This window comes from Amaranthus tricolor, chromosome 5 (assembly GCF_026212465.1).
Source record: "Amaranthus tricolor cultivar Red isolate AtriRed21 chromosome 5, ASM2621246v1, whole genome shotgun sequence".
NCBI lineage: Eukaryota > Viridiplantae > Streptophyta > Magnoliopsida > Caryophyllales > Amaranthaceae > Amaranthus > Amaranthus tricolor.
The window spans coordinates 29,550,268-29,573,327 of NC_080051.1; the positions used below are offsets into that span (position 1 = coordinate 29,550,268).

General features: G+C 31.5%; 2 protein-coding genes across 8 annotated transcripts; both read left to right on the top strand.

Moving 5' to 3' along the window:
* The first annotated feature begins 6,320 nt into the window (after positions 1–6,320).
* Positions 6,321–13,434, top strand: LOC130812838 (uridylate kinase PUMPKIN, chloroplastic). Of its 4 annotated transcripts, none has more exons than XM_057678452.1 (7): positions 6,321–7,523; positions 9,110–9,254; positions 10,648–10,701; positions 10,830–10,921; positions 11,915–12,150; positions 12,314–12,484; positions 12,766–13,434. In XM_057678452.1, the coding sequence occupies exons 1-7, from the start codon at positions 6,763–6,765 to the stop codon at positions 12,861–12,863; spliced, it is 1,557 nt and encodes a 518-aa protein (XP_057534435.1). In that variant the 5' UTR covers positions 6,321–6,762; the 3' UTR covers positions 12,864–13,434. The 4 variants fall into 4 exon arrangements, 3 of the variants coding, with proteins under 3 accessions (XP_057534435.1, XP_057534436.1, XP_057534437.1); XR_009042130.1 differs by having other exon boundaries at positions 6,342–7,523; positions 12,411–12,484; positions 12,766–12,824; XM_057678453.1 differs by having other exon boundaries at positions 6,342–7,523; positions 12,314–12,427.
* A 1,945-nt stretch (positions 13,435–15,379) lies between these two features.
* On the top strand, positions 15,380–22,999 carry LOC130813362 (RNA exonuclease 4-like). 4 transcript variants are annotated; one of them, XM_057679192.1, is made up of 10 exons: positions 15,380–15,811; positions 16,198–16,296; positions 19,279–19,478; positions 20,097–20,452; positions 20,698–20,849; positions 21,181–21,308; positions 21,393–21,613; positions 21,708–21,914; positions 22,356–22,436; positions 22,522–22,999. In XM_057679192.1, exons 4-10 carry the CDS (start codon positions 20,412–20,414, stop codon positions 22,766–22,768), a joined length of 1,077 nt encoding a protein of 358 aa, XP_057535175.1. In that variant the 5' UTR covers positions 15,380–15,811; positions 16,198–16,296; positions 19,279–19,478; positions 20,097–20,411; the 3' UTR covers positions 22,769–22,999. The 4 variants fall into 4 exon arrangements, with proteins under 4 accessions (XP_057535175.1, XP_057535176.1, XP_057535178.1 ...); XM_057679193.1 differs by having other exon boundaries at positions 19,283–19,478; XM_057679194.1 differs by lacking the exon at positions 20,097–20,452 and having other exon boundaries at positions 15,381–15,811.
* Positions 23,000–23,060: the final 61 nt, after the last annotated feature.

Sequence of the window (23,060 nt, forward strand, 5' to 3'; positions counted from 1 at the left end):
ACTCTAAAAATTTATGCTTCTAGCTAATTAAAGTTAAAGGTTGGATTATTAAAAAATAATTTAAAGGTGGATCATTTATAGCGGATGGGTGAAAGGTTGAATTATTAATATTTATTTTCCCTTGTTTTGAATATTTTTTATTGTTGTCATTTTTGTTATTTCATTTCATCAACTCCTAATTAATTATTACTATTATTATTAGAACTATTTTTGTGAGAGACTGTCTCTCAAAGAGACAACCTCAAAATAAAAAGTCTATATTCTTATTTCCTTTTTAATGTGTATTAATTGGATTATTTAGCCTATATATCTAATGCGTCTTTCAAAAAGATCATTTCTCACGACAATTTGTGATAAATAATAAGGTAAATTTAAAACACTACAAGCATTGTTATAGGGTTGAATTATAAAAGAATCGTTAGTAGAAATAGTCAAATACTACGACTTAGTAGAAGCATTGGAATATTTAGAAAAAATTATTCATTATTTTCGTCTTGTATTATAGAGTTTTGCAGAAATAAAAATACTTTTTAATTGAAAAATAAAAATACATAATTATTGAAAAAATGACGATTTCATAAAATATTAGATGGGTGAAAAAAATATAAAAAATAATTTTAAAAAATAATTTTTTATAAATAAAAATTAATAATAGAAGAAAGTTATTTTCGTAGTAAAAGTAAAAATCAATAAAATGAACAAAAAATATCGTACTAATATTGCTATGTGGGAACTGTCGATGCAGCCAGGCAACCAGCGAATCGGGCCTTTACCAACACGTCAAGATTCAAGAACCACGTTCCACGCCTTGCTTTCTACTAGACAAACATGAATCAAATATAATTCAAATGGTCAACAAAATTATCCCATCCAAAAAAAAACTAGGTGCAAAAAGAAAACATAAAAAATATCTTCCAAATCCAAAGCAAAAATACCGGAAGAAAGTGAACTAAATATCCCATCAAATAAAAAATTGTACTTCCTCTCTTTTATGTTACTTGCACCAAATTAATTTTGCAATATTTATTATTTTATGATAATTTATATATTTTGGCTATTATACGAGAAAAAAACATAGTCATGTGAAATCTTATTTTATTCGTCTCGTTCCATCTTTTTATAGTATTAAATTTTTTTAACTTTTTACTATGTATAACTCTAGATATAAACGATCAGACAAATGTATTAGATTGCGCAAAAATGTATTTGTTATAAATATTTTGAAACGAAGGAAGTATAACAATAGTAACATTTCATTGCTCTAATGACATTTACTTAAATTTTAAGGAGTTAATGTACGCAATATTATCTTTATTTAATGGCTGATTTAGATATTATATTAAGTGAATTTAAAAAGTAAAAGTATTCAAAAATTTTGCAATTAGCAATGTACTTCTACATCACTAAATTTCTCAATATATGTTCAACTACAATAAATAAATAGGGTAAATCTATAAAGCTCAAAATTTTCAATTTATATTTGGACCAAATTTATAATCTTGTTATGAATAATTAGTAGTTTATATTTACCTACATATCATAACCCTACATGAAAAATTATAATATATACATTTATACTCATTTAATTTAATTGACAAATGTCATTAAAAAAGTATATTACCTTCAATTGTAGATAGTAAAATACATTATTATGTACATACTACTCCAACTTCTAAATTTTATATTTTAAATACTAAAAATTAGTGCTGTAAATAATAACAGTAAAAACATATTCTAATTAATATATACTAATACATATAATATGGTTTGAACTAAACTGGATAATTTAAAATTAGCTCAATTCTCTGTGCAAATGTGTGACATATCTTAATTCAATAATTATAATTAACTTTGTATAAATAAACAAAATTAATATTATATTTGATTATATATCTATGATATATTCTAATTAGTTTTACTTATCAGCCTTGTGATTTTTCAAGGGGAAATATATGATTTTGACGTGTTTCATAGGGAGTTTAGGACAACAAGTTTTTTCATTTAATTACATCATTACATGGTATTGGTATACCAAAAGAAAGAGGACATTTTCGAAAAGGGGATATTTGATCTCCGATTGGGATAAGAGCAGATTCTTAATATTAACAACTTTAATATAATGTATATATAAATAAATTAGGTGATTGTCCGTGGTAAGCACGGGTTATTTAATATTTTTTACACAGATAAATAAAAAAGTATCAAAAGAGATGAATAAAATAGAAAAAATTAATATTGGTACATAATTTGAAATATAGGTTAGTGTACCATGATATACATTACAACTGAAAATAAAGTTAAACGATATATAAATTTAGTGAAATGGATACATTTATAAGAACTTTTATCAACTATAAATATTGAACCACTTTTTTTATATAAATATTGTATGTTAAATTATAAATATTATTATAATCATCACATATTAGAATCTTTAGTTTATGCCTACTTTTGACCCATAAAACAACTACATATGATTGATCATGCATTAATACGTATTAAATATCGCCCATCCTTAAGCATGACTTATTTCACCTCAATTTGAATAAAGAAATCAATTTTACCTAATAAATAAACCACCAGTAATAAAAAAAATACTCCATATATCAATCAAAATCTTCAATAAATCAAATCCAAGCAATTCATATCCATAAGGGAAAATTGTCATAAAGTAACTAATAATTTTTTTTTCCAAAACTAATAAAAGAAGTTTTGTCAAAAAATATCTAATAAAAGAAATTGAAGATGAGGAAGAAGAATTTTTGATTTTGACCAATCAACCGTTATATTTGACGGTCAACTAAAGGAAAATGTTAATTAGTACTCTTTGAAAAAGAAAAAATTTTGTTAGGTATTTTTTGACAAAATATTTTTTATTAGGTACTTTTTGAAAAAAAAATTATTAGGTATTTTTTGACACTTTTCCCTATCCATTAATTTAAATTTAATTATTTAATTAACAATTAATAAAATTTAAACTTAGTAAAATACCCATACAAAAATATCAATTAAATATATTTGGTGTTGTTACTTGAAATTGAGCGTCTAAAATGTCCTTCATTCATACTTAATTAACTTGCATTGGAAAAAATTTACTTTTTAAAAAAATGCATTAATTTAAAATTTTTATTAGAAAAAGTGATATTTAATATTTGTAAAGAATATAACATATGTGATACTTTATATTTCCTTACATGTATATATTATTATTCGATGTAAATAAGACAATAATTTATTTATTATACAATATATGTATAAATGTAATAAAATGATGGTAAAAGTTAAATAAATTTGCCACAACAATCAATTTTCCAAAAGATTTAATATAAGAAAATTATAATAAACAAAGACACTCCTTTTATATCAATATATCTGCATCTAGTATTGGTCTTATAAGGGGGCATAAGGAGACTGTGTCGGGCCCATAAAAAGTTAGAACAACGATGCTTTTAATATTTAATAGTTAGAGTTCTATAATAGTATTTTTAGTAATTAGAGTCCCATAATAAATATTTTACACCAAGCCTCTCAAATTTCAAGGCCAACCCTAGTTACTTTCACAAAACTTATACTAAAAACACAAAAGCTTATATAGGAGTATATATTGTAAAATAAAATATATTGTCTACGGTATCACCTAACTTTTGCTCCAAGTTCTATTTGGGACATGACTAACCTATATTAATCTAATTAACTTTATTCTCAGGTTTCACCTAGTCTTCATATCTTATTATTATCCACTTATTTGAAAATCACAAAATAGAAAAACCATTACAAATGTAACGCAATTATACCATTTTGTAAGAAAATAAAATTATTTGATATGGTGCAATTAAATAAATAATGACAGTGGGAGTAATAGTACGAAAATTTTGTAGTTTCCATAATAATAAGAAATGCATTCTAATGACAGTGGAAGTAACATTTAGAAAACATATCACAATTATATCAATTCTATGTCTTTCCTCACCTCAACCAATACAGATATTAGATAAGCACACTAAATATTCTATGGAAAATTTCGAAAGATTGAACTCTATACTAAAAGAGCACACTCATAAACCCTAAAATAAATAAAAAAAAAAAGATTTAAAAATATATCAAAAATACTCCAATTTAAATGAAAAAGCGTTCTAAATTTTTTAAAGACTTATTAGACATCTCATATCTCCGGCAAATAATAGTGTCTCCTTTCTTGACATCTTGTAATCAACTTGAATAAATTTGCTAAATTAGAAAAAAAAGAGATCCATGTTTGATCAATCAAAATAATAACAATAAAAAGCAATTAGAATCTAAATTTCTAAATAAATTATTTACATGTATAGAAGAAAATATGACAACAAAATTCAATAAATAAAAATATTTAAGAAAATGAAAGAGATAAAAATGTACTAATGCAGGAGATATGACTCATTCATCGAGATTGGTTACATGCTTTACTTCTCTCTTTCGTTCAATTTAACTAAACCAAAAAATCTACAGAGAGAGATAATTAAAAATAAAAAAAACTCAATTTTTAGATATGAAAATAGATGAAAGATAGAAAAATTTTATTAGAAAAAGATAGACGTAATATTCCACCACAAGCAGCAATGATCTTCCCAAAATGTGAAAATTAGTTTAATGAGATAGAGAAAGTCAATAATGCTATAGTAATTAATGCATTAAATGTAGGGATTATTATAGTAGATAATCTAGTATTAAAGACTATTTAAGGTAATAGCGTATTCAGTACTCTAGTTATTAGGGAGAAATTAAACTCATGAGAAATTAACATGTGTCATTAGGTAGTCTCTATTTTAATATTAGAGATAGATTGTTAAATATTTTTCTTATTACCCATTTACTCTTAGGATTTATGGCGAGATAAATAAACATATTTATGATGCATATCATTGGAAATAACGACTTCAATATATAATACTTCCTTGGTTTCTTTTTGTTTTTCTCATTTTTGCACAGTTTTCAGTATAAATTTTAAACCTCAATATCTTGAAATACACATAATAAAACATTATTAAAAAATACATAATAAAAAAAAAATTAAGAGGATTCTAATAATATCTCACATGGATATATTTTATCTTCTAATTATGTGTCAAAAACATTAATTAAATTTCTCTCTTTTAAAATGAAATATTCTAAATGAGAAGAATATTAGAGAACAGAGGAAGTGCTCCAGATAAGATATTGATAAAAAAAAAATAAATGAAGTAATTTATGTAGTAAATTTCATTGAACTAAAAAGTTATTTTACCAAGGAAATGTGTTAGTTCACTTGATATTTACTATTTCAACTAATTGAAACTAATTTTTACCAATCAAAAGTAATTTTTACTAATTGTAATTGATTTTTATTTATCAAAATTATTTTTTACTGATTAAAACTAATTTTTACTGATTGTAATTGATGTTTAATTATAAACTATAATTGAGTTGTGCTGATTCTAAGTGATGTTTACTAAAAAAACATATTTTTTAATTTATAATCGATAGTTGCTGATTAAAATTCATTTTTACTAATTAAAACTGTTATTTCCTAGTATTAAATTTTTAAAATGAATGAAACTGGCCCTACGTTATAATTTTTTTGACCAACATATATTTCACGTGTTTTTTTGAATGACTAAATTTTCAGTTTTCATGCTATCAAATACAATATTTTAACATTAATATATTTATTAAAGTATAATAAAAACATATACTTCTTCTGTTTCAATTTACTTGCAATATTTGTTTTTTCATGCAGTCCAATGTACTAATTCAATCCATAATATCTTTAATTATGTGTAATAAAAAATAAAAAAATTTGATATTAATAATCTTTGCAATGAGACGAATCATTAATCTATAAATTAAAAACTAATCACAAATTAAGATAATAAATGAATAGTGTTATTTTTCTTAATGTTACAACTAATTTAGAACGGAGGAAGTAAAAAGTTACTAAGAGTATAATGAAATATGCATTAAGACGTACTAAACAAGATTTCAGTTAACCATATTTTTTTATATATTTGTAAAAATAAATTTAAAAAATTCATCAACCAGTAGTGATTTCTATTCACATGTAGCATAACAAAAAATAGAGATTGTAATTCTTTCGTTTAAATGACTTTGTCCCATTTGATTTTTTGATAACATTCACAATTCACTCTTAATTTGTATTAATTGTATATTATTCTTGATTTATATATTAAAACGGGGTCAAGTAAATACTTATTTGATTCGACTTAATGCAAAGATTATTAATATCAAACTTTAAATAATTTTTTTGCCTTAACGAAGTATCCAAATCAAAGGGAATAAAGGCGCTAAAAGAACGAGAGTATTAAGAAAATATACGAAAAAAAAAGGTAGATAAGAGTCACAACACACGAGTCCCAGATGGAGAAGGTATAAAAAACAACAAATTGCACATTGATCAGTGACTGGTGAGTCATGCAAGAAATGAACCGCATGTTTCTGACAAATGACAATCCCTCACCTCAACGTAGCACCACCCATACCCGAGCCCTAGGCTCACCCGGTTCGAATCATCATGCCTGTCCTGTTTTTACTATTTTCGTTAACGGTAACCGTGACAAGCCGTAACGGTTACAGTTCCAAATTATCTCATCATCGCGTCTTATTTAACGCCTTCTTCTAACCAAAACAAACGGTGTTCGAACGTTCCTCACCCCACACTAACGTCGTCTTCTCTCATTTCACGTCGTCACTCACAAACCACAACCCACTTTTTCTCTCTCCTCGCCAGCAATGGCTTCCTGCGACGACGATTTCTCTCTCCTCAACGATGACCACCACCACCTCCACCATTTCACTTCTCATCACCGCTATTTACAGCCAAAAATATCTTCCGGCGCCGGTAACGCGATCTCAAACGACGTTGTTAAGGTATCATCTACTGGAGGAGGATGTGGGAGCCATGAAAATGGCGCTGTTTACGAGGTTAACCCTTATGAATCGGCCGATTTTGACTCGGTACCTGAATCTGAGTCAGATCCGAAAAGTTCTAGGGTCGGCGGTGATGCAACAGAAAAGCGGAAGGAGAGAGAAAGAGAGAATCTATCTCTCTCCAACGGAAGTTATAAAAAAACGAAATCAATCTCCGGTGCCGGAGGAATAATTGTTCCAGGCGCGTGCGAGTATAGGAAAGATCGAGAAGAATGGAGTGATACGGCGATTGAGTGTTTATTGGATGCGTATACGGAGAAGTACACGCAATTGAATAGGGGGAATTTGAGGGGTAGAGATTGGGAGGAGGTGGCTGCTATTGTTAGTGAGAGATGTGAGAATCAGAATAAGAGTGTAGAACAATGTAAGAATAAGGTTGATAATTTGAAGAAGAGGTATAAGTTAGAGAGGCATAGGATGAGTAGTGCCGGTGTTTCGGTTAGTCATTGGCCTTGGTTTAAGAAGATGGAAGCCATTGTTGGTAATTCTTTACCGGCTAAGTCGGCTTCTGATGAGGATAAGATTAGTGGTTCAGGTGGGAGTTCTGGCAGGCAGCAAAAGAGGTATATATTATTTTTTTGTTGTTATTCATGATATTGTATCTCCATTATTTCCATGGATCAATAATCTATATTCTTTTAATTTCATTAAATTATGTAGACTTCTTATCTATTTAAAGTTACACATAACATCTGTTTTAACATATTTGTTAGTTTTATCATTAACGTAAGGTTGCTTATATTCGATTCTTTCAAATCCCATTGTAAGTTGGAGACACTTAATCAACTTGGGATAATGAAATGTTGTTGTGTTGTATTGTGTTTGGAATAATGATTATTTCCAACAATTCTGATTAATACTTCAACATTGTTGTTTGAATGTTCATCAGTGTTTTGTTATTATATATTTATTTAAAGTATCTCCTCCATGGTTAGAATATATCTACTAGAATGAATAGTATGCAAGAGGAAGAACCAAGAGTTGAAAATAAAATAAGGGCTAATGTTATGCATCAGTGAATACGTGAGGATCTCTAGGTTTTTAGTTGCATAAAAACACATGGTGCTCCTCCTCGGCTCACTGTTGGCTTACGATTAATACGCACCATCTTATTTGTAGCGTGATGTATGTGGGGCTTTGTTTTGCACTCGTCAGTGTCAGTATGCTCTTGTTTCAGTGTCTATACATATATGCTATGGAGAGCATTATAGCATAGAAGTATATGAGGGACATTAGGGCATATAAGTATATGAAGACATCATAGCATCTTTTTTTAGCTTAAGTTGGTATTAAAAAGCATATGTGAAGCTATTGTGAAGAAAAGGTTAGACTAGCTTTCATTAAAATAGCACCATGCATGCATGGGTTTTATGAGCTGCAGGGAACTAAAATTTTCAACTGTTCGTTAAGGAAATGGAGAGGTATAGAGGGTTCTATCATTATTATTATTCCCTCCGTCCTTTATCTTTTGCTACGTACTATTTGCTAAACTCTTCTGATACTTTTTGATTTTGACATTGATATGGTTTAGGATTTTCATTTAAATTTTTGATGAATGCTCCGTTCCGCTTTCCCCCTTTTTACCCCTTAATTTTGACACTTGGGACCTAAAGTACTCGTTGATGTATTACCCCTTAAGTAAGAAGGATTGAACTTTTGTTAAATTTGGCTACCTTATTGTGAAGATCATAATTTTGTTTGGTTTTGAGGCCGCAAAAGCACCATGTGGATGTTGGAAGAAAGCTATGCGACATGGTGAAGTTCACTAATCATAGATTGCATGTTTGATTTTCTAAGGAGATTGTCAGAGAGATTAGCTTAGATGAGGGATAGGAGTTGATGTACTGTTCCTTCTCTATAGTGGATAGATAGTGTTGGGAGGTTTGGGAAGGATGTTATAAAAATTTTATTTCAAGAGAGGAGGGGCTAAGAAACTGGGTGAAATGCAAGTTATCCATCTTCTAATTTCTACAAGGATAATAGACTTGTTCTCTTGACTTCCACACATGTATACTTCTATTTTATGCCCCTGGCCGCTTTTTCAGTAGCTAGAAAAACGTATTGATGTCTTTGATTTATTTATGGTCCTGGTTATCATGAGATAGTAGGTGTCATTTTTTATTTTTAATTGAATCTACCTGTCGCACAGATATTCTGCGGGGCCTTCTGGTTCGCTTGGACAGGTCAATAGCATGAAGTCCAAATCTATACCTAACTCAAAATGGCAGAGGGTCGTTTTTAAGATCAGTGGTGCTGCTTTAGCTGGCAATGGTCCTCATAACGTTGACCCTAAGGTTGGTTGCAAGATCATTTTTAGATTCGTTGCTAGCCTGGCAGATCTGGTAGAATGTTAAAATGTTTAAATATCTAGAAAATACTTGTTTTTGTGAGCCTATTCTCTAGTAAAGATGTAGAGCCTAGTGCGTATATATATATTACGTCTTATTTGCATGGTTGGCCTTTAACACCAGACATGACAAGCACCCCTTTGTGAGCCTTGGTTGAGTGATAGAGTCAATGGGTCTTTGATAGTAGCTATTGGATTGGCTTTTTTAGTGTTTTACCTTAACATTTGATTTATGCTCTTCATCATGATTTATGAAGGAATAATTTGTTCATCACACAAGGATATGCCCTCCTTGTGTATTCTTCTGTTTGTGAAAATCTCTTGTACCATAATGCAGAGTGCTTGACATGGGAGACGGTATTTTAGGACTTGCTTAGCTGAGCTTATCTTATCTTATTGTTTATTGGGGTTTGAAAGTTCACTTGACTTAAATTACCGAGCTAATTCCTATAGAGTTGATGATATTTGACTTCAAAACTTTTTTGAGGTATGGAGTTCAGTTAACTTGAATCATTGATCAAATCTCTACATAAATTTGTTTGTAATGGTCTCTTTGCGCTTTACTCTCAAGGGCCCCTTTATTTTGTGTAGTCTATAGGCTGCTAGTGCCTTATTCTTCTTGGTGCTGCCTTGTCATGTTTCTTTCCGTAACATATTGTTGTATTTTCATCTAGTTTCTTTTGTTATTTAAAAAAAGGTTTTCATTAACTTTTATAATAGTTTATTTTGTCAATTCTCAATGGACTGCTATTTCCATCAAGTTTCTTTTGTAATACTGATCAAGTTTCTTTTGTTTCGAATTATAGTGGACTATGGTAAAATGACTCTTTGATTCTTGTGCACTTATGTGAAGTTGCAAAAACTCTGTTATTACAAGGGTAAGGTCAAGAGCCTAGGTGGGACCCACTTAGGCATTGGGGTAAAAAATAACATACAGTTCAATATGTTAGTCAAAATTGTATTACGTGAGATAACAAGAAACACTAATATTATCCTCACCTATTGTCCGTTTCTGATCTTGAGCTAGACTTACTAAAATTATGAACGTGGGATTTGCCAATACCCCCTTTCCTCAAAACTTGATAAATTTGTGCTATGAATATATGAGTATCCCTTTGTGTTTGTGCCTTTTGGTATCAACTACATGTTTCAGAGCATGGTTGCATTCTACTCTCAAATGGTGCAAGTGAATAACTATTTAAGTGGACTTTCCAGTGTGTGATTTGGGAGGTGGGTTGTGTGGAGAATCAATGTATAGTTTTGGTGGCCTTTGTAAACTTTTTATTTAATTTATTTGTTTAAAATATCAATTAATTCTTAATAGCTGTCAAAATTTTCAGGTAGTGACCCTAGTTGCTAGAGAGATTGAAACAGTTTACCGCCTTGGGGTGCAGGTATATTTTACATCTTTATCCCCCCCATCCACCCAAAAAAGTTCACCATTTTTTTGGAAGCATCTTTAGTGTTTACATAATGAAAATGTTATACAAAATGTGAAAAGCGGAAGGCTGTTGTGTTGCAGGTAGCAATTGTTATAGGCGGGCGTAATTTTTTCTGTGGGGATATATGGATGACCGAGACTGGTGCAGATAGATCTACAACATACCAGCTTAAGTATGCCATCTTTCTGCTGAAAAGAATGTTGATTTAGTTTTTCTGCGTTAATTTTCATTAATGAAGTATGACATCCTATTAGTGCATGAAACTAGAGATAGAGTCCATACTAAGTTAGAGATGTGGAGGCAGTTGTTAGTATCAAAAGGGGTTAAACTAAGTTGGAGTACGGCATTAGTATATGGATTATGGAATGTGATTCTGACACGGATGATCATTGTTGTAAAGTTGGATAAGGAGTTTTCTCTGAGTGAGTGTTCCTACTTCCTAGTATCTTGGATTAAATTTACTCAGCGAAGATATTAATCAAGATGTATAGATTAGGATTCGGTGGCTTAAATGTAATGATGTGATGTGACTGTTATATTATGTTTATGTGATCGAGTTATGTCGCTGAGGCATGGAATAACGGGCGCTTTATAACAGTATTTGCGCGTACCACTTTGCAAAACCTGGATAGGTAATCTGTGATTTAAAATTGTTGAGTTACCGCCATTATAAGCTCTTATTCTTGCATATTTACCCTTGTTATTGAGTAAAGATTTAAGATGCTCTTAAATCAAAGTATTAGTTGCATATTCGGACCTGGATGGCACTTGCTTTCTATCTGCAGTTTCTATTTTGACCCTTTTAGTGTTTTTTTTGTTCCAATGTTTTTCAAAGGACAGTAACCATATTTTGGAGCATCATTTTGTTGGCAAGAATTTTCTGCATTGATGGATTAGCTTAGCCGGTTTCAAGAAATGTTTCTGAATACATGCTCAAGTCCAGTGGAATCTTTTCCAGGCAACAACATTTGGCTTTACTGTCTAAGCTTGAGAACTGTTGATTTTGTTACTTGATTATTTCTTGGCACAGTGTATATTTATATTGTAAATGTATTACGGCATAGTGAGTTTGGTTGTTAGAGTTTAAGGAGCAGCTAGAAGATATTAAGATACTATCTGTTTAATGGTTATCAATGATCTTACAATGAGTGCACACCATTGGCAGTATGATGGCAAATATGATGAACTCGGTGTTGCTCCAATCAGCCTTAGAGAAAATGGGTGTGCAAACACGATTGCAAACTGCTTTTGTGTTGCCAGAAGTCGGTGAGCCATACAATAGACAAAGGGCAATCAGACATCTAGAAAAAGGCAGGGTGGTGATTTTCGGTGGAGTTGGTGGTGGTTCAGGAAATCCCCTCTTTTCAACTGATACAACAGCAGCTCTACGAGCAACTGACTGTATGTCCTGATTATCTCCTGTAGTTTTGGTAAAAAATAATTATATTTGAAGTATTTTAAATTGGGCATTGTGTTTGGTTCTGGAAGTGGGGTGTTTATGGTTCACCCTCCTTCAATACCTGTTTTCATCTCTGAGTAAATTTTTTTGTCTCCATTCTTTCAGTAAATGCCCAGGCAGTTCTCAAGGGAACCAATGTTGATGCTTTTTATGACTGTAATTCCAGAAATTCTGGCATCTCATTTGAGCACCTTTCCTTCAGAGAGGCTGCTTCTAGAGGTAATACACCTATGGACATGATGGCATTGACATTCTGCGAAGAGAATGTTATTCCTGGTTAGTGTACACAACTTCATTAGCTTCAATTCAACCACCTGACTAGTACATTAACATCGCTGCACAAGATGATTGGTTTTGTTGAAAATAATATGGTTCTTGTTCATTAGACACAAAACATTCTCGTGAATGCATAGCTGATATTACATGTACATCTCTAGAGTATGCATCTCCCACGTTTTGAACTTTACATCAGCAATGCCTCGATTTGTGTTGTTACCGGAGAATTTGTATTCATCGACCAGTGATAATAAACTAATTCTGCTGTTTGTTCTGTGCAGTTGTGGTTTTCAATCTTCTTGAACCTGGTAACATATCAAGAGCCTTGTGCGGTGAGCAAATTGGTACATTAATTGATCAGACGGGAATGATTAGCTAACATCTATGACAAATGAGTTTTTCCTCATTACATGTTGTAGCTTGTAAGTTGTAAATACATAAAGATAGGGAAGATCAAACCATTAGTTGCTGGTCACTCTATTTATGCTGGGGTGATCTTGATGCAGACAGTGCTTTTAGAATTCTGTTGTCAATTATTTTGACTGATACTGGAGGTTCGAGGTGTGGGAGGTTGTCGCCTAGGCGGCTACTACTTCATCAACCACATAAGTTATAAGTTATGGCAACTAATGCCTCATCAATGGCAGGCTAAGCGGCTGTATGTATTTTTACTCTCTTTAGAATTCTGCCTCTTCTCCTGATCCTGTAGATTTTTTGCGGGCAATTATAACAAGCTTTTATCGATTGCCTTGTAAGTTGTAACTATCGAGAACTCACTATCTGGAGGATCGGTTTTATTGTCAACTTCATTGAATGTTGAAAGCTGTAGTTGCTGGAATATATTTACACTTACAGAATGATGTGTAATAATTAGTATCAACTAATTCATACAAGACTTTCATGTTAAACCTTGCTAAATATAAAAAATACAAATAAATCTTACATTCTCATATTTTGTATTAATCGAGTCATTTAACCCATTAAAAATGTGTATTTAAATGCGTATTTTACGGTAATATGGCCTTACTCAACAATTTATATTTTACAAAATGTCATTGGGAAAACTTAAAAAACAAAAGATAACTTTGGCAGACATCTAACATGTAAATAAACATTTACACATGCACATGCATGAGCATGAGATATTCTGGTCAAAGTTTGACCATGGTCAGGCACTTTTGCATCTTTATCCACACTCTAGAGTCTAGTGGCAATTGGCAAATAAGAGAGATTTATGCCATGTACTATGATTCCTATGTTAGCATCTAAGAAATTGCACAACCTATTAGAGTTTGATCAATAGACACCTCAATGTTAAGAATTTTTGAAGTTGGGATCAAAATCATAATAAATATAAATAATATTTTAAAATTAGATTTAATCTGTATAATAACTGTGTTTTTTTTTAAATTATAAATTTTTAAAAATAAATCACTTAACTTGAAATTTAATTATAAACGTAATCAAGTAAAAGAACATAGGACCACATATTTTAATTCATAAACAAAAACTACACATTCTCTGAATTTCAAGAACATTGAATAAAGTCAAAGTGTTGAAGTTCATGAATAAGTTTGTGTTATCAAGAAGAGAAAATGATATCCATAAAAGAGCTGCAGTATATTCTCACCACCTCCATATTCTTAATATAATACTAGTATGTTGCTTTGCTTTTGAGTTTTGACCTTTTTATTTTTATTTTTTATACCTCATTTTAAATTAAATTTTACATTAAGACGAATTTAATAAGACACATAAATATCTTTGCATCAAGACGAATCTAATAAAATCTCACGTAAATATGTTATATCTTCAATATATATTTAAAAAAATCTAATTTAAATTTCCTCACCTAAAGTGAAAATCAAAGAGACTATTTAACATAAAAAAACTAGCATGACGAAAGATCACAAATACATATTCCATTCACCCTTTATTTTATACCAAGTTATGAGGAAGACTCATATTGCATCCACACATCGATCTTTGAGGTATGGAGGATGAGGTATTGATAAAGCTTTTGACCCTATCTCATTGTCAAGAAAGGAATATTATTTCATGCTTATGAGTTGTGACCATAGCATAGCATCCCATCTTTGTTAAAATTGGCTATGTTAAGTGATTCCAATATACTTGTTGGTACTTGTGGTCACTACTATATTGTTAATATGTACGGCCATTTTATGTTTTGAGATTAAACTCTATTCATGTCATTAGTTTGTAAATTACATATGTTTAGTTTGGATGTTAATGTTCGAGGTTAAGTGTTAAATTAATGTTTATTCTTAACTTATATTTCAACAATGTTATAAATGATGAAGCTATGCTTGTTATTTGTGTTAAGTTTTGAAGTGATTAAGATTGGTTTCGAAGCGACATAAGTTAGTTTTGTTTGATAAAAGTTATTTTTGAAATAATTGAAATTTTGATTATTTGATGTTAATAGTTACTCATTTTATTGATTAAATATTTTTGTTAGCATAATGATATTGATATTGATCAATATAAATTGTAAATTATTGTCGTTAATATTGACATGTTAAATAAAAACATATAGAATATGGGCATATTATATTAAATATCAAAATGCATGTATTGATTATTGTGATTACGTACTAGATATAGAAATTTTTTCATTTATCTGAATTTTATTGATATGATTATAAGTAATGCAAAAATAGGGAGGATGGTGGTGAAACTAAGGCATACACATAGAAGATGCAAATATATATGTGCAATAATTATTGTGTTGTGTTCATAAAAATTTGAAAATGAGTGTTGATTGATCCAGAAAATTGGAGAATTTGTAGGATTTATGTTGTATCTCGATTTTTCAAGGTATAAATTGTAACAAATAAAGCCTTTTTAGAACATGCTTAGCATTCCAATTGAACATGACTACATGTGCATATTATTTGTTGATCACAAATTTTTGTATAAAATAGTTTTATTACGAGACATTGAGATGCCTCTCATACATGAACTGAACTATGTACCATTCAACATTGAATACTCTATTGAAATTGCTACGGATGATTTGACATGTTGTCTAGCGATATACCACTGTTGGTAGAACCTTTGAGATCCACGGTGACGGCAGTGTTTATCCGACTATGATCAAGAAAAAATCAGTCCAATTAATAAGAGTATATGATTGTTCCCGAGTTGATCATCAAACAATCAAGCCTGTAAATCATCAAATGAGGATGAGGTTTGACGTCCCTTCTCCTCCTTGTGTAAAAGCAAATTCTGGGTTTTTCTCTTTGAACACAATGTTCGCAGATAAGGAAAACAAAAACCCTAATAAAGTATATGCAAATTACTAGGGTAAGTTTGCTGTCCAATGTTTTTAATATACTCCTTATTTGTGGGAATTTCGTTGTGAGGGTTTAAACCACTATTTTAGATCTTATGAATTTGTTCTTTTGCATCCTAAATTCTGAAAATGACAATATATGCAATAATTAATGGAAATAGAACCAATTAGTATGATACTACATATATCTTTTTCACTCAGTATTTAAATTGCCATAATGTGTTGAAAATGCTTTTCTGAAATTTTCACTTGTAATTTCAGTGTATCATGATTGTATTTAATAAGCTCCTAAACAGGTTTAATCTTTTTGATGACAGATATTAATTAATCTAAACATGCTTGATTTTGAGTATGATTATGTAAATTCTGAGATTCCCTCCTTTTTAATTTGTTGTAGGGTAACCCAATGCACAAAGCGTCTCCGCAGAGAAGTTGGAAGGTTCTCACCAAAAGGAGTCAAACTTTATTCTGCATTTCTGCAAAAGGCTGTTTGATGGTAAAATTTGATCCATTAGATGTAAATTTCCTGCAAAAAATGATCATCATAAACATATGCTTCTCTGTTACATGCATGTACTTCATATAAGTGAATGTCAATTAGCAGAGGCGGAGAAAAAAATACACTTTAGACCCGTTAATTTTACATCTTTTCGCAATTTTGGGGTCTAAACACAAATAACCAAACTAAAGCAAAACTAATGTTAACTAATACTTTAGGCCCTTTAATTTGAAAACCTCTATGTGGTCGGACACCTTAGACATGCCCAGAACTACTCCAATCACTAGCTTAATTGGTAAGTAGAATGGGAATTGCTCTCAAGTCTCAACATGGAAGCTGATCTTTTATATAGCATTTGTCCTTGTATTGCTCTTTATGCAAAAAATGCATGCACATACTGAAGAGCGTTTTTTTTTTTTTTGGTGAATTGAGGTAAGATTGATCTTTACTAATGAGGGGTTTGGACACTGACTACTAACTTAGGATGGAGTTTCAAACGCAATACATACAAATTATCAATCATCTTTATTCGAAAAAGGGTGAAAAATAAATTATTGTCTGCAGCACTTTCAGCTAGCAAACAGTCATTGGCATAAAAGGCAGTCGATGCGGGAACATATGCTTACCTAAGTGCTTGATTTCCCTAAACAAAAATCAACCTGAAGGCATGCCAATTTGATATCTTTAAAGTCAATCTAAATATCAACCTGTAAAAGTCAAACTGAAACCGAACTTGGTGTATGTCTTGTATAATGTAGACTCCCCTCTTTCTGTTCCCAGTTCAAGAATTTGCTTTAAAATTTCTAAGACTTAAGGGTAGAATAACAGGAACCTAAGACTACTTCTCTATATTTTGATAAAGTTTTCATCTTCTTAAAATATGGAGTAATTGTGTATGGTTGTCTCTTAGGATGACCTTACTAATATTTAAAAACAAGGATGGTGAAAATTATACCAACTACTATTAATGTTTTTCGAGTCATACCATATTCGAATTATGTGAGGTAGCGACTGGGTAATTACAATTATTTCTAAATGGGTTGAGTATTCAAACTCCTCCTTTACTTCAAGTACTTGTGTCCGATACTCAACACTCTTCTATAGATTTGTATATTAAAAAGTATACGTCGATTCATGACCTAATTACGGAAGAGTTTCATCAAGAAACCGAGTTTAACCGATGTCTATCTATTGGAGTCCTAGAAAGGTGTGTAATACAGGATATCTTTATCATATATAGTTAACAATCACTTATTTATAACATTTTAGGGAACTCGGAAAATTAAGGTCAATACTAAACTACTAAATTATGTATGTATGTATGTCAATGGTATATCATTGCAGCTAGGGGACCGGAAAAATTCTTCTGGCACATCCTTTTTCCTTCTCTTCGATTATGCTTATGGATATCATTCAAAAATGAATTCAAAGATGGAATCTTTTGAAACCCCACTTTAGTCAAAAAGTATACAACCCTTTACTGAGTACTGACATTCCACCATGCACATAAAAGTTTCAATGTCAAAAATTTATGTCTTTCTCATCTCTGTATCCCATTCCCAGTATGTGTAGAACTTGCACATTATATACAGACTATAACAAAGAGATTATTTGACAATAACTTCATATTTTTTCATAAAACTAAATATTTTTATTATAATCTTTGTTTCATTTCTGATGATTGTAAGACGATAATCTGATGCAACTTTGTATCAAAGTTATATGCATAAGCTCATCTTTCAGCATGTTATCTTATCAGTGTGATTCTATTGTTGGCATTATGATTAGCTATGTTGCTTGCTGTATTAATACACCTTACAAAATGAAGAAGAATATAATAGTACAGAATACAGATCATAGATTACAATTAAAGTACTAGTCTTGTCGACAAGAAATCAGATAAAACCGGAATCTTATCAGAAAATCTACCAGAATAATCTTCCAGTCCAGAATGCTCCAAAGTCCAAACTCCTTTTAACCAAAAATCTTGAGGAAACTCCACTTAGTATTTAATTTAGAATCCTTTCTATAACAAGAAGTTTGTTTTAATTAAGCATGAAATGTGTAAATGTAATTGTTGCATATGAATCCTTAGGGGGTGTTTGGTAATTGGCTTTTACATTGGCTTTTTGGTTGGCTTTTGGCTTGTTGGTTGGTCAAACAGCCAAAAAAAGATTTGGTAAAAGGTTTTTGAGCTAGCTGAAAAGCTGGCCTTTAAGCCAAAATAAAAAAGCTACTCCAGTTAGCATTTTTCTGTTGGCTTTTGGCTTGTTGACCCATTTTTTCTCTAATAATAGCCAACATCCAATACTTAAATTTACCAAACATCTCCATAAACAGCTGAAAACATAAACAGCTTGGCTTTTTCAGCTAGCTTAAAAACCAACATAAACAGCCAACTGATCAAACAAGCCAACTACAAAAGTCAACATCCAACAACCAATTACCAAACACCCTCTTATTATTCTAGAACATTGTTTTATGAATATTAATGAAAACTACATGAGTAATTTACTGCACAAAGCACCAATACCAAATGACCATAGAATTCTTTGAACATCAATCTTGTACACGAGTAATTACAGAAAATGATTATGACGAAGAAAAGATTTGTGGCCTCTTCAATTGAAACTTGATATATGATATAGTCGTTGTGGAAAGCTTTATTGAAGTAATATATCCCCAACAACAGTGTGGTTTGGGGTCAGTTAAGATATAGAAATTACATTAAAATACACAATAAACACAAGAACTACGAAGCACTTGTATTCTTTAGATGAACATTATGAACAACAATTAGATAGCACAAATTTCATTAACAAAATGAGTAGCTAATTCTTTTTGTCCGTTTGCATGTAAAGATCCTTATATATATTGAGAATGAGGGTCATCAATGTGTATTAACACGTCTTAAGTTAACACATGCGTCATTTCATTAATTCATGCATACTTTCTCTAAAAAGACGTATTTTATTGTAGAAAGCCGCTTCAGAGTGCTTGCTCGACCCGGTTGAGCAATATGGCTCGATCAAGCTCGTAGCCACAAACTTAGGGAAATACTCCGAGCAAAACCTGGAGGAAACTCAACCAGGCTAATCAAAGAATCAAAGATAACAATCTCTGTGAGAAGGGAAGTTGATAAGAAATATACTATGACCTAGCTTTATGTGACTAAAAAGGTTTGAGACTCAAAACTTTTTTCCCCTTCACTGTCATTTTGGGTCAATGTTTACATTGTCAAAGGATCCAAACCACATAAATTTTCTGTCTTTGCATATCAAGGGATCAGAACCATATAAGTAATAATTACGGTGAAAAGACATGCAAAAGATTTTTGAGAAACTGTTTGAAGATTCTGTGTATATGAGTTAGCATTATGCTCCTAGGATGCACAACTACGAGGAAGCTTTAGAACTTGTACCTCTTTATGTGTCATTTAATCACAATTACCTATTCTTGGAGCAATCAATAAAGTTTCTTTTCAATACATAAAGAAATAGTTTCCACTTTATCATGGCAGTGCACATGTACATGAACACACATTTTCTAGAGGTCCAGAGGGAGAAGGTGAGGGGGAGGGGCGGGGACCAATCCCCAGCATTAGTGAAAGGCCAAACAGCAAGTTAAAGGCTCATATAGAATTCATGTTATTTATTCATAATTACTTACTCTAGGACTGTTGGTGAATTGACACATACAAGAGTAAATTTTCCTAATATTTCAAAGTCATGAACAAATTGTGGTAGCCCCAAGTTTTCTAACACCGGAACATGCACACGAATGCACATATTCTGCAGGTACTGATGATAGGGGGACCAGGGCATAGAAAATGGGTCACGACAAATCGAGAAAAGGGTTTAGGATAGCTATCTCAAGGCAGAAAAAGAAGCTGCCAAAGTTCAGTAGCAAAATGTGCGACTTTAATCTTAAGGAATCATTTCAACATCCAATTGAAAAACCTTTTGCTTTTATCAATCTTTTTAGCTAGCTAGCTGCCTTCAAACTGATATAAATTTCGTGCCAGTCCTGCCTCCTCCTTCAAGCTCTTCTCACAAGATTTTAGTTGTACCACAATTTATAATACTTGTGAAGGACAAAACTCCTTAAGGTCTATGATGGACTACAGATCAACCAAATCATCCGAGACTTCAAGGCATTAACTCTCTTTCCATGCTGTCTTATAAATTAGCACAATGATATTAATATTATTTACTTCTTGTGTTAGTCTATTATCGTGTTCTCATGTTCATTGATAACTCAAGGCTTAAATTATGCTATCACCTTGAAATGGTTTTAGTTAAAGTTGGCTTACATATTTGTATTAATGATTCATGCTTAATCATATGTATGTCTTAAAATTGACAGATTTTTTTCCTTTGAAAATTTTGCATGAAGCAGGAACAAATGTGCTGCATGTTATAGACAATTTAACAAAATGGAGCACCTTGTGGATCATATGCGGACTTCTTTCCACTCAGTTCATGAACCCATGTGCGGTGTATGCAAGAAGCATTGTATATCCTTTGAATCACTCAGAGAACATCTTATTGGTATGTTGCACATCTGCAATCCCATTCCATTCCATTTCCCCAATGCCATAAAATGGCTTTGCCTTCCATGTACGTGGGGTTTGTGGGGTTAGATGTACGCCACCTAACCTATATTAGTGATAACAAAAAGTTTGTTTTCGAAATATAATTCATTATAATTCGAAACCAAAACATGTGCTTCAAAATTTTGATTTGGAATACATTCACTAGCTGAACCTTAAAACATACGAACCATTTTGTTTGATTTTTTTCTTGTGTATTAATCATAGAGGAGCAAGATGCTTGTATAATATTCTGTAATATTAATTTAAACTTTATATTATTCATACAGGACCATTGCCAAAGGTTGAATGCGCAAAGATATTCAGCACCCGAGGATGCAACATATGCTTAAGCATCTTTGATAGCCCTAACACCCTAAGAATGCACCGAGGGACATGCCAACTCCCTCGCCCAAATGTATTGAGAAAAACCTTCTGTAATTACTATAAATAGAGTTCAAACAAATTTTGTGAGGAGTAACATCTTCAAAATTTTCTGCAGGCATTGGTTTCTCGCATGACAAACTTAGGAATACATGATGCATTGAAGATAGATAATGCTAGAGGAGGAACTCTAAAAGTAGTTGCACTTGCTTGTAAAATGGTAGGTGGTGGGAGTGATGGATCACTAGACATATGCGCTAGGGTTTGCTTAACTGATGAATATGATAACATCATTTTTCATACATATGTGAGCCCTCAAATTCCTGTCACTAACTACAGGTACTAAAATTTTACTTCTAAGGTTTTATACTGCCACTTTTAAGGTGATAATATGCTTACTTTTGTGCTGTTATTTCTTGTGTTATACTATTAGGTGTGAAACAACAGGAATTAGGCCTGAGTATTTGAGGGATGCTATGCCGCTGAAGCAAGTTCAAAGGAAGATTCAAGATTTCCTTTGCAATGGAGAACCTGTATGGAAAATTCGGTCTAGGGGAGGAAAAGCTAGGATTCTTGTAGGGCATGGACTAGATCATGACCTTGAGTGCTTAGGAATGGAATATCCTTCAATAATGATCAGGTACACATCAACTCTATCAACAACCCCTATCATTTACAAATCTTAGTTCTTTCTTAGAGATCTTCAAATTTGCAATTTTGTACTTCTAAATAGTTATGTAGTACCTATGTTACTTGGACTCGGGTACTGATGTCGGATACTGGTACGTATCCAAGTGTCGGATACGTCTAGACATTCAATTTTACCCCTAAAATAAAGTGTCGATCGGACACGGGTATGTAAAGCAAAATGAAGAGTCCGAGTAACATAGTGTAGTACTATGCACTCTAATAGAGTATATAAAATATTACGAGGCACAACCATTAGCTCGGATGCCATGTTATGGAACCATGTGCTGTAGCCCCATAATATGTTATGTACTCTATCACACTTAAATTTTCTTTTCTTATTCTTTTGAAGTCTGGGGCTTTAATATAATGGAACTATTCAATATTGTTACAGGGACACGGCAAAATATCCTCCATTGATGAAAACAAGCAAGCTTAGCAACTCACTTAAATACCTAACACAAGCATACTTGGGGCAAGTATCCTTAACTAATTGAACTATATTGTTCAATATTATTTAATCTAGTAAATAAGTGATCATTCATACTTGTATATTTCAGTTATGAGATTCAAACTGGATTTCAAGACCCTTATGAAGACTGTGTTTCAACAATGAGACTCTACATGAGAATGAGATCTCAAAATCATAGAGCGGAAGAGTATCCATTAGCTAGTGATCCACAGAATCGTAACAATTTCGGGCAATGGAGGGAAGCCGAACTCCAGAGAATGACTTCAGAAGAACTCTTAAAGATTTCCAGAGCTGACTATTACTGCTGGTGTTTAGACATAAAGGGATATGCTTGAAACAAATTTGATCCTTTATTATTGTTCACAAATATGGAGAAGGCAAACTTCCTATAGGGCTTGGGGGTATAGAAACAAATATGAATAAACCACAGTCCACAAAATTTGATCATTTACCTTATAATTAGTCAACATATTTGAGTACATTTTTATCTATAATTCATGATGTTTCCATACAGTGTAATATTATATTAATTTACAGCCTCAAAGAAAGCATTTTGTAGCGTTTCATATGCTATCTTGAATTATATAAGCATTGAAATATGGAATATTTCTTACAGTGGTGGACTTA

What these genes read in the sequence shown, in the direction of transcription:
- LOC130812838 (XM_057678452.1), top strand. Translation starts at nt 6,763, where the DNA reads ATGGCTTCCTGCGACGACGATTTCTCTCTCCTCAACGATGACCACCAC. An exon ending in TTTACCGCCTTGGGGTGCAG is followed by an intron (nt 10,702 to 10,829) that starts GTATATTTTACA and finishes GTTGTGTTGCAG; the next exon opens with GTAGCAATTGTTATAGGCGG. An exon ending in TCTACAACATACCAGCTTAA is followed by an intron (nt 10,922 to 11,914) that starts GTATGCCATCTT and finishes CACCATTGGCAG; the next exon opens with TATGATGGCAAATATGATGA.
- LOC130813362 (XM_057679192.1), top strand. Translation starts at nt 20,412, where the DNA reads ATGATGGACTACAGATCAACCAAATCATCCGAGACTTCAAG. An exon ending in AAATCATCCGAGACTTCAAG is followed by an intron (nt 20,453 to 20,697) that starts GCATTAACTCTC and finishes TGCATGAAGCAG; the next exon opens with GAACAAATGTGCTGCATGTT. An exon ending in ATTCCTGTCACTAACTACAG is followed by an intron (nt 21,614 to 21,707) that starts GTACTAAAATTT and finishes TTATACTATTAG; the next exon opens with GTGTGAAACAACAGGAATTA.